At 49.9% G+C, this 9,549-nt stretch overlaps 1 protein-coding gene across 2 annotated transcripts; it reads right to left on the bottom strand.

The window, feature by feature from the left end:
- Positions 1 to 2,358: 2,358 nt before the first annotated feature.
- Positions 2,359 to 9,528, bottom strand: PIM1 (Pim-1 proto-oncogene, serine/threonine kinase). 2 transcript variants are annotated; one of them, XM_004379417.1, is made up of 6 exons: positions 9,002 to 9,528; positions 8,781 to 8,887; positions 8,627 to 8,677; positions 8,171 to 8,537; positions 6,477 to 6,653; positions 4,186 to 5,721 (listed from the first exon to the last, which is right to left on the bottom strand). In XM_004379417.1, the coding sequence occupies exons 1-6, from the start codon at positions 9,081 to 9,083 to the stop codon at positions 5,564 to 5,566; spliced, it is 942 nt and encodes a 313-aa protein (XP_004379474.1). In that variant the 5' UTR covers positions 9,084 to 9,528; the 3' UTR covers positions 4,186 to 5,563. The 2 variants fall into 2 exon arrangements, with proteins under 2 accessions (XP_023589914.1, XP_004379474.1); XM_023734146.1 differs by lacking the exon at positions 9,002 to 9,528 and having other exon boundaries at positions 2,359 to 5,721; positions 8,781 to 8,983.
- Positions 9,529 to 9,549: the final 21 nt, after the last annotated feature.

Here is a 9,549-nt window from a genome sequence, read left to right as displayed (position 1 = left end):
TTTCTTTTAAGTAAGAGAATGCTAAACACAAAATTCAAGATGGTGGGTTATACCTGTGGGTAGGCAGAGGATGGACTAAGAGATAGATGTCATGGCTAATGTTCTGGTTCTTAAGTCAGGTGGTGGATTCACCCCCCTATATAATAAAATAAAAGCAGGCCATGCTTGGATCGTGATGAGAATATATCATGAGCCAAGGATTATGATTACTCTAATTTTGTGCATGGAATGTCCTGTTACAATAAATAAAAATAATAAAGACTGTCCCCTCAGCTTGATCATAGTTCTGCTTATTTTTGCACTTCCTCCCACAGCGATGCTGAAGGGTCATTGCAACCTTGTTCTTGGCAATTGGGGTTAGTAGCGCAAGGTTGGGCAGGAAATGAACTGGGGGATGAAGCCATATCTGCTTTAACACTGTTCTTGATAGGTCCTTTGTGGTGAGGGTTTCCAAGAACCAGCAGAGCAGTTGAAAGAGCTGAGCAATATTTACGAGAAATGTGCCCCTGCCCCGCCCCTGCCCTCCCTTGTCCCCTTTCTCCTCTCTTTACCGCCTCCAACCCTTCTTCCCCACCCAGGCCCAAGTGAAAGGCTGCTCACAGTAAATATTTCCAGAGAACAGATCCTCTTACCCGACTCTCTCTGAAGTCTGGAGAACAAGGCTTGGGACCTCCAGATCCCTGGCCTTAAAGGGACCCTGGGATGACTAATCCACATAAATGCTTAGTAAGTGGCAGACTAAGGAGCCCTGGTGGCGCAATGGTTAAGCACTGGGCTGCTAACCGAAAGGTCAGCAGTTCGAAACTAGCCAGTGGCTCCACAGAAGAAAAGACCTGGTAAGCTGCTCCTGCAAAGATTACAGCCTAGAAAACACTATGGGGCAGTTCTACTCTGTCCTATAGGGTTGCTATGTGTCAGAATCAAGAGCCAGCATACAACAACAACATGGTAGAGTGATCATAAACTGCCACTTCTTAAGTGAGTGAACTTTTACAAGATAGTTAACTGCACAGTGCCTCAGTTTCCCCATCTATAAAATGGGGATAAATAATGGCACCTACCTCATACAGAGTTGTGAGTTTAAATGAGTTAATACATGTGAAGCATGCAGAATAGTGCTGGGAGCATAGTAGGTACTGAATGAGTATTAGTTATTACCACTGAGGACATACTATATGCCTGGCACTAGGCTAAGTGCTGTGAAAGATGGAGGTGAATCAATGAGACCATGGTCTAGTGCAGGGGTTGGCAAACATTTTCTGTAAAGAGCCAGATAATAAATATTTTTGGCTCTGATGGCCATACAGTCTCTGTCGCAGCTACTCAGATATGCCACTGTAGCAGGAAAGCAGCCATAGACAATATGGAAACGAATGAGCATGGCTATGTTCCAAATAAACTTTGCTTATGGTCACCGACATTTGAAATTTCATATAATTTTCACATGTCATGAAATACTATTCTTCATTTGCTCTTGTTTTCGACCATTTAAAAATGTAAAACCCATTAAAAAAAAATTTTTTTTTTAGTGTAAAATACAGTTGCAGCTCACAGGCCATACAAAAAAAGGTACCATATCAAAGCAAGTGGTCCAGATTTGGTCTGTTTGCTGTCCCCTGGTCTAGTGATTATCGTTACATTACCTGTTGCCGTCGAGTCGATTCTGACTCATAGCAACCCTATAGGAGAAAGTAGAACTGCCCTATAAGGTTTCCAAGGAGCACCTGGTGGATTACAAACTGCCAACCTTCTGGTGAGCAGCCGAACTCTTAACCACTACGCCACCAGGGTTTCCTGGTCTAGTGAGGGGGAAAAAAATATTAGCCCCTCTGGATTTCTGTGTTACATCTGCATGTTCAGTGCCTCACTTTATGGATGAACAAACCAAGGCTCGTTCTTCAAAGTCCAGTTGAAATGCCGCCTCCTCTTGGAAGACTTCCGAGTCACCTCAGCCCAAGGCAGTAATAACTCCATTTGCTGCCTCCTACATGATAAGCACATACATGTCTGTTACTGTTAAATTGTATCATAAAATATTTAAGACAACCCAAAAGCTATAAAGAATAGAAACACTTTAGTCCTCCCTGTGTAGCTTATGAAACAAAGCATTGCCAGAACAGTGAAGACCTCTCTGCAGATTAAAAAAAAAAACAACTCATCACCATTGAGTTGATGCCAACCATGGCAACCTCATGTGTTGCAGAGTAGAACTGAGCTCCATAGGGTTTTCTTGGCTGTAATCCTTTACAGAAGCAGATTGCCAGGGCTTTCTTCCGTGAGGCTGCTGGGTGGACTCGAACTGTCAACCCTTCAGTTAATAGTTGAGCACAAATCATTTGCACTAGCCAAGGACCTTCCTGTGCAGATATCCCCTCCCCAAATCACAACCTCCCTTCCTCTCCCACTGTCCTGACTGTGAAAATGTTTTGTCGCCTGTCCCTGTACATAGGTATGAGTCAGTAAGCAGGAAACAGTATTTATTTTCATGTACATCCATTATTTAATTCCACCCTAACAGCCCTATCAAGAAACAGTCCTATTTAGAGATTAGTCTCATAGAGCATAACTTGTCCAAGGCATCTAGGAAAGTAATGGGGGTAGAGTCTAAGCCCAAAGTTGATTCCCAAGTCGATGCTCCTGACCGTTGCTTCCCTTTCTCTTCCATATTCCCACAGCCATGGCATTGATCCCACACTGCCCTATTAATTATCTGACTTCCTTTCCGCACTAGATTTTCAACTGTGCGTGAGAAGAGACTAAATATTACCTTTTCACCCTCCCCATAACACTTGCTAATACCTTGCACCCAGTCGGAAAACAATATATATTTCTTCAGAGGGACCTTAGCAGTCATCACCCTAGCAGCCTCAATAGAGGACGGGAAAATGGCCAGAAACCAAGTGCGTGGCCTGCCGGATTTCATTAGGAGCTTGGAGCAACTTTTAGTTGTTCAAGTGTCAACTTTACTGGAAAGGATGAAGCATGCAATCCTCTCTCCAAGGGGTTGGGAGTGGGAGGGGGACAGAGGGAGGGTGCAGAGAAAAGGGGAACCTCAGAAAATCAGCCCCACAGAACCAAGAAATCCTTCCTTCCTTCCTGGCAGCCACACGGGGGCTGAGCTAGGGTGTAGGATCTAGTCCAAGCTTAAGGGTAGACAAACACTAGAATACAATGAGAAGTGAAGGGCACTGTGGCCTAGACCCTCTAGCAGTGTGCCGAGAGCACGTGGGCTAGTGTCCAAAGTGTATGCGTGCAGTGAGGAGAGGAGCAAGATGACCCACAGGGAGGGAGAAGTGTTAGAAATAAGAAACCATTATTTACTAATACTTAATGCACAAACTGGCAGCGGCACACCCTCCCGTGTGCTCTCAGCCCATCAGGACATACTCAGGCCATGTGTACTAAGTGGATTCCTGGGTTCCGGCTTCTAGTTTAAACTAACTCGCACAAAACGGACAAGGGGCTTAAACAGATTGCTGCAAAGAAGCTGCGCTGAAAATACTAATTATCCAAGCCCAAGCAGTCAGAAAAACAGCAGGGCTAACGTTTCACCCATTCCTGGTACAAGCCCCTTGACAAGCACATCGGAGGGGAAATCCCTAGCTGTTAGGTCAAAACTCACATTTCCATCCATCTACTATTTACGATGAACCCTCACATTAAGGTGAAGGTACCTTGATTCAGGAGCTGAGAGTAACACAGGTATGTAACATATATATACGGAGGGTACACACTCAAAATGTTTTACTAGTGGGAAAGACAAAAAGCTTCCACTGTTGAAGTAATAGGGGTACACATGGTATCTGTAGACCAGCTCTATCCAATAGAACCTTCAGTGACAGAAATGTTTATATCTGCACTGTTCACAAGTGCCACAGATGTCTACTGAACACTGAGTAGCTAGTGCAAATAAGAAAGAGCCACATGTGCTCTATTAGGGCAGTTCTAGAATTTGATCAGGAAATGAGGTTGGGATTTCCTTGGGCCCCTCATGCCAAATCTAGCCCACACAATATCAGCTCTACTCCTTGGCCATATATTCACATCAGAAATCTGTTGAAGAAAAGCAAATTTGAGCTAAAAGTTCCCTTTCTCCTCCTAGTGCAGGATATTGGCTCTTACCAGGCGCTCAACAAACGCACACTTCAGCATGCCTCTGCATAGACAACACTTAGAAGCCGCAAGTTAAGACAAAAGATTTTTATTCAAAAACACCAAGTATAAAAAAAAAAAATAATAAGATCTCTTTTATTCCCCTGTACAGTATTTCACTCAGATAAAACCAGCAGGCTACATGCTGCTCAAAACACAGCCCCAGAGAGGATCCGGAAGGCACACCATCCAGAACTGCTTTTCATATACCTATCCTATATACAAGTCAGCAACGCCCCCTCCCCACCACCCACAGAACCCAGACCCACTTGGGTAAGTGGGAGAGGGGGCCCCATGGCGGTCAGGGAGCTGCAGCAGCTGTCCTGCCTGAGTCCCGTCACCCCACGAACAGAGGCAAGCGTCGCAGCCCTCCCGAAAAGGTCCCCAAGTCAGAACAGGAAAAGAGGAAAGAAAACTAGGGCAGCAGCCTTGGAAGCTCGGAGCAGGGGGAAGGGAACCAAATAAATAAATAAATAAATACATAACATTGACCTCCAGGTTAGAATGCACATCTTTCCAAAAAGAGAGAGAAGAAAAAAAAATGTAAAATAACTTAAAGGCAAAATTAAAAAAAAAAAAATTAGATCAACTACAGTCCTTTGTACACTACCATGCCAACTGTACACACATTTACAGTTTTTCTGTTGATTTGCATTGTTTGTGCATTTTGTGTATGTGTGTGTGAGGTCTTGGCTTTGAAATAGTTAAGTAAAAAACCAAAAAGGAAGACCAGTTTACTCGGAGTTTTACTAAAGGAGGCAGAAAAAAGGGCAGGTGGCTCAGTGTTTTGGCCCTGTAGCCTCTTCCATGGCACCTTTCATATGAAGGATGGGGAGAGGGGGGTGGGGGAGAAAAATAGGGAACCAAACCCAGGCAGATTTTTGGAGAAGCAGCAGGTAAAAGAGGCAAGTTCAAGTATTTCTCCCAGCACAGCCGGAGTCCCCACAGAAGGCACTCAGAAGAGTCGGAAGAGGTGACAGGGACTTAAAATGGTGCTAATCCTATATCCCATCCCAACCTGTTTCCCCCCTACCCGACCCGTCACGGCATTCAGCAGAACTTGTGATGAAGGGAACAGTTCCATGGCAGGGTCCTCACCCACCCCCCCAACCCCCCACCCCCGGGATTTTGCAGAAGTCCAGCAATGCTGGACACTTATGAGAAGGAGAAGAGCATCTATGGGAGTTGAGGCCTAGGATGCCTGGAGTGGAGTCTCTCCCCCCCTCCCCCTCCCACCCATTGGGAGGCAGCTTCCAGGGGCCTGGGGTCTGGAATGAGTTGTAAATGTTGTTCCTGTATCAAGCACTGTCCTGCTTGGTGAGAAGTGTCACTGGTACTTGGGAAGCCGGAGACGGAAGCTTCCCCTCCCTTGAGTATGTGACAGGGAGGGGAAGACCTGCCAGAAAAGCTGCTATTTGTTGGGCTCTGGCGACAGGCTGTGGAGATGGATCTCAGCAGTTTCCTGGGGCAGGAGGACATCTTGCATCCATGGGTGGTTCTGGATTTCTTCGAAGGTTGGCCGATCTGATGGCCTCAGGGCCAAGCACCATTTAATGAGATGCTGACACTCTGCAGAAAGCAGAATAAACAGAGGTTACAAATGGAACGACTCAACTTGTTTTTTGCAATGCAAAAGACTTCCCAATTTGCTTCCCAGGGGCTCACAAGTCAGGGGTCCGAAGGAAGCCATGTTTTTTCTAGAATGCCAACTTCAATAGTAGGTATTCACTAACATCTGGATCCTTCAGCCTGCTCTCAGGTGAAAACACAGCTCCCCTCTTAACCCTGTGGTTTTTCAACATCAATAGCTAGGGCCTTTCCCGCGACTCCCACTCACCAGAAAAGGGAAGGATGATGACAAGGGAGTTTGAAGAGACACCACTGAGCATGCTGAGGTGGTTCAACTCACCTATGACTTATAAGCGTGACCACCACCCACAATGAGGTCACTGGAACCATAATATTTAGAGAGCTACTGCCTTAAGGAAGACCGCTAAAAGAGCCCTCAACTTTTCACTCCCTGGAAAAACAGTCAGGAGTTAAAAGGTCAGGTAGGTCTCTGTTGGTACTTAAAAAAACCTCAAAACTTCAGAAAAACTAGATTCTCTTATTTATCTTTACATTCTCAGACATGCACTTCCTCTGACCTCCCAAGGAAAGCTCAAAATCAAGCCACCGGATTTCTGGGGAGTTCTCACGGGTAAATCATTGATTGGCCTAGCCTTCTGCTAAGCCCAGGGTCACAGCATCCCCAGTGAAGCTCTCCAGAATTCACCTCTTCCCCCAGGAGTAACAGTCTAGGCAAGGGGGTTCCCAGAAGTTACCTGGAGAGACCCTCTGCCTGAAGAAAACCTGGCCCCTGATGATCTCCTCATCGTGCTCAAAGGGAATATCACCACAGACCATATCGTATAGCAGGATCCCCAGGGACCAGACAGCCGCCGACCTGCCGTGGTAGCGATGGTAGCGGATCCACTCTGGAGGACTATACACTCGGGTCCCTGTGAGCCGGGGGAATAGGAGGGAGAACACATTTCAGCAAAATTAAATGCAAACCAACGGGGGTGGTATGGTGAGTAATTCTATTTTAAAAAGCACTCCTCTCCTTTTTCCTCAAGAACTGGGTGAACTCCATTCCCCCACTCCCCAACCACCCCCCAACCCCGGCTAAAAGGAGAGTGGATGAGTGGCTTATGGCATCTCTCCAACCCAAAGCATTACCTACCACTCTACCAGCCCAAACCATAAACTGAAATGCTTTACAAACTGCTCCAAGAAACAAACAGGGCTGGCGGCAGACCCAAACCCTGAGGCCTGCATGTGGCAGGACCACCCGCAAGGGATGAATGGATGACCGCCTGCACTATCAAGGGAGTTAGGCCACAGACTATCAGCAAATTGCGTTCAACGTTGCCCATCAAACCCGGGTGAGATTCTCATCTCAGATCCCATCCAGGTGAGAACACCTGCACGACATCAAAAGTCAGGGTGCCTTTTGGGAGGCCTTCCTCCCCACCTTTTGAGTGCAGTGGCAGACACCCTTGTCCTTTCCTTCCTGGACTGGGAAGGCAGGCAGAGCTGCAGGGCTGGTTTCAGACCACGTGATTCCTGTTTACAAACTTTGGGTTGTAAAAAAAAAAGTTGCCATCCCGCTGGTACTCACTAGGGGGCAGCAAAGACGCGAAGGAAAAAAAACATGGGAGGATCCAGCCAGCCATTAACTGTTAAATACAAAAAATGCAGCCCAACCCAGCGTCCTCCAAGGGCAAATAAACACAAACCACAAGCCCGAGTCACAAGTTTTGAAAGGCTGTCGTTTGTTAGGTCAAGCCGCTCAGAAGATGACCCACCCTCCTTTGCTTTGATCTCAAGCTCTTCATTCCTTCTTTTCTGAAAGAACCCGCTCCAAGCCCCTCCCTAGGGCAGGTTTTCATCCTTTCTGCAGAGACACCCAACTAATTTTCAAACCAACAACAGATCTTATTTCACAAGTTTCATTCCTGGCTCCTTCACCCCACATCAAAAACAACAACAAAATAAAGTGAAACTACTGTTTTCTATTCCCTGTCCCTTCCTGGATGAAAGGGGAAAAACTGACTGCAGCTCTAAAAATTACCTTCCAGAAAACTCCCTTTTAAAACAAAACAAAAATTACAAAAGCGGCATCAGTTTTCATCTCTCCCGCTTTCCCCTCCCATCCTTTTACTGGCGGGGAAACTGGGTCAGGCTTCAAAAATCTGGGCTACGGCTGGTTGCCTGTAACCTCTTACTCATCGACAACGCTTGGAACCCACTGAATTCCACTTAAAAAATAAAATCATGCCAGAAACATTACAGGTTCATTTGGCTTGAAAACCACGACCTTATTACTACGCTGGAAAGCGCTCCTTCGCCCCACCCCTCCTAGCAGCGAGCCAGGCGGCCCGATGACCTTTACAAAAGGCAGAAAAGGGAGACTGGCCGAGGCCTCCAGGCCGGGCCGAGTCACCTGGGCAGTTCCCTCTCGGGCCTGGCTCACCGTCGAAGTCCGTGTAGACAGTGTCCTTGAGCAGCGCCCCCGACCCGAAGTCGATGAGCTTGAGCTCGCCGCGATTGAGGTCGATGAGGATGTTCTCGTCCTTGATGTCGCGGTGGAGCACCCCGCAGTTGTGGCAGTGCCGCACGGCCTCCAGCACCTGCCAGAAGAAGCTGCGGGCCAGCTCCTCCGGCAGGGCCCCCCTTTCCGTGATAAAGTCGAAGAGGTCTTGCACCGGCTCGGGCCTTTCCAGGATCAGGACGAAACTGTCGGACCTCTCGAACCAGTCCAGGAGTCTAATGACGCCGGAAAAGCCCGAGCTCACCTTCTTCAGCAGGACCACTTCCATGGGCACTCGGGTGCCACTGGGCTGCAGGGGCGCGGGAGCCGCGTTAGGGCGGGAGAAGAGGGGCGCCCCCTCCCCACCCCTCACAGGGTCGCTCCCTCCAGGGCACTTACCAGCTCTCCCCAGTCGGAAATCCGGTCCTTCTCCACGTGCTTGATGGCCACCTGAAAGCCCAGAGAGCCCCTGTTAAGTCCCCTAGCCAGGGCCAAAACAAACCCGTGCGCCCCCCGCCCGGCGCGCCCTCCCCACGGCGGGGCGCCCACTCACCGGCAAGTTGTCGGCGACACGAACGCCTGAGTAGACGGAGCCGAAGCCGCCGCTGCCCAATAGCGGGCCCACCTGATACTGCGACTCCAGCGGCTCCTTCTCCTTCCCTAGGCGAGGGAGAGGCACGGGGGGCTCAGTGCCGGCCCCCGAGCCCCGAGCGTCCCACCTTGGGGGTCCAGCCGCCCCCACCACCATCATCCCCGGACCAGGGGGGCACTCACCAGGCGCCAGTTTGGTGGCGTGCAGGTCGTTGCAGGGCGCGGCGCGCAGGTGGGCAAGCGAGTTGATTTTGGACAAGAGCATCCCAACCTCCAGGGCGTCGGCGCAGGATCCTTGCCGGGAGGAGCTGGAGCTGGGGCTGGGGCTGGAGCCGGGGCTGGGGCTGGGGTTGCGCCGGTGGCTGCGCCTAGGGCTGGGGCTGCGGCTGCGGGTGGCGTTGCGGCTGCGACTGCGGCTGAAGCTGAAGGCCGAGGACGAGTCGGAGGACGACTGGGGGCGCTGCCTGGGCTGGCGGCGGGCGGGCGCGCCGGCGGGGTCAGGCTGTGCCAAGGGCGTTGGGGTGGGCGGCTCGTGGGGTTCGTGCGGCAGCGCGCTCTGCGACGCGGGACAGGGGGCTCTTGGCGGCTGCTGCTGCTGGAGCTCCTGCTGCCGGTCCCCCCACCGCCGCCGCTGCCGCCGAGTCCTCTTGGGCCTCCTCTGCCACCGCGGCCGCTGCAGCAGACGCCCGGCTCGCCCCGCCGCCAGGAGTAAAGGGGCGGAGCGCGCGGGC

Source organism: Trichechus manatus, unplaced genomic scaffold (assembly GCF_000243295.1).
Source record: "Trichechus manatus latirostris isolate Lorelei unplaced genomic scaffold, TriManLat1.0 scaffold00065, whole genome shotgun sequence".
Lineage (NCBI taxonomy): Eukaryota > Metazoa > Chordata > Mammalia > Sirenia > Trichechidae > Trichechus > Trichechus manatus.
This window is presented reverse-complemented; position numbering and strand designations above follow the sequence as displayed.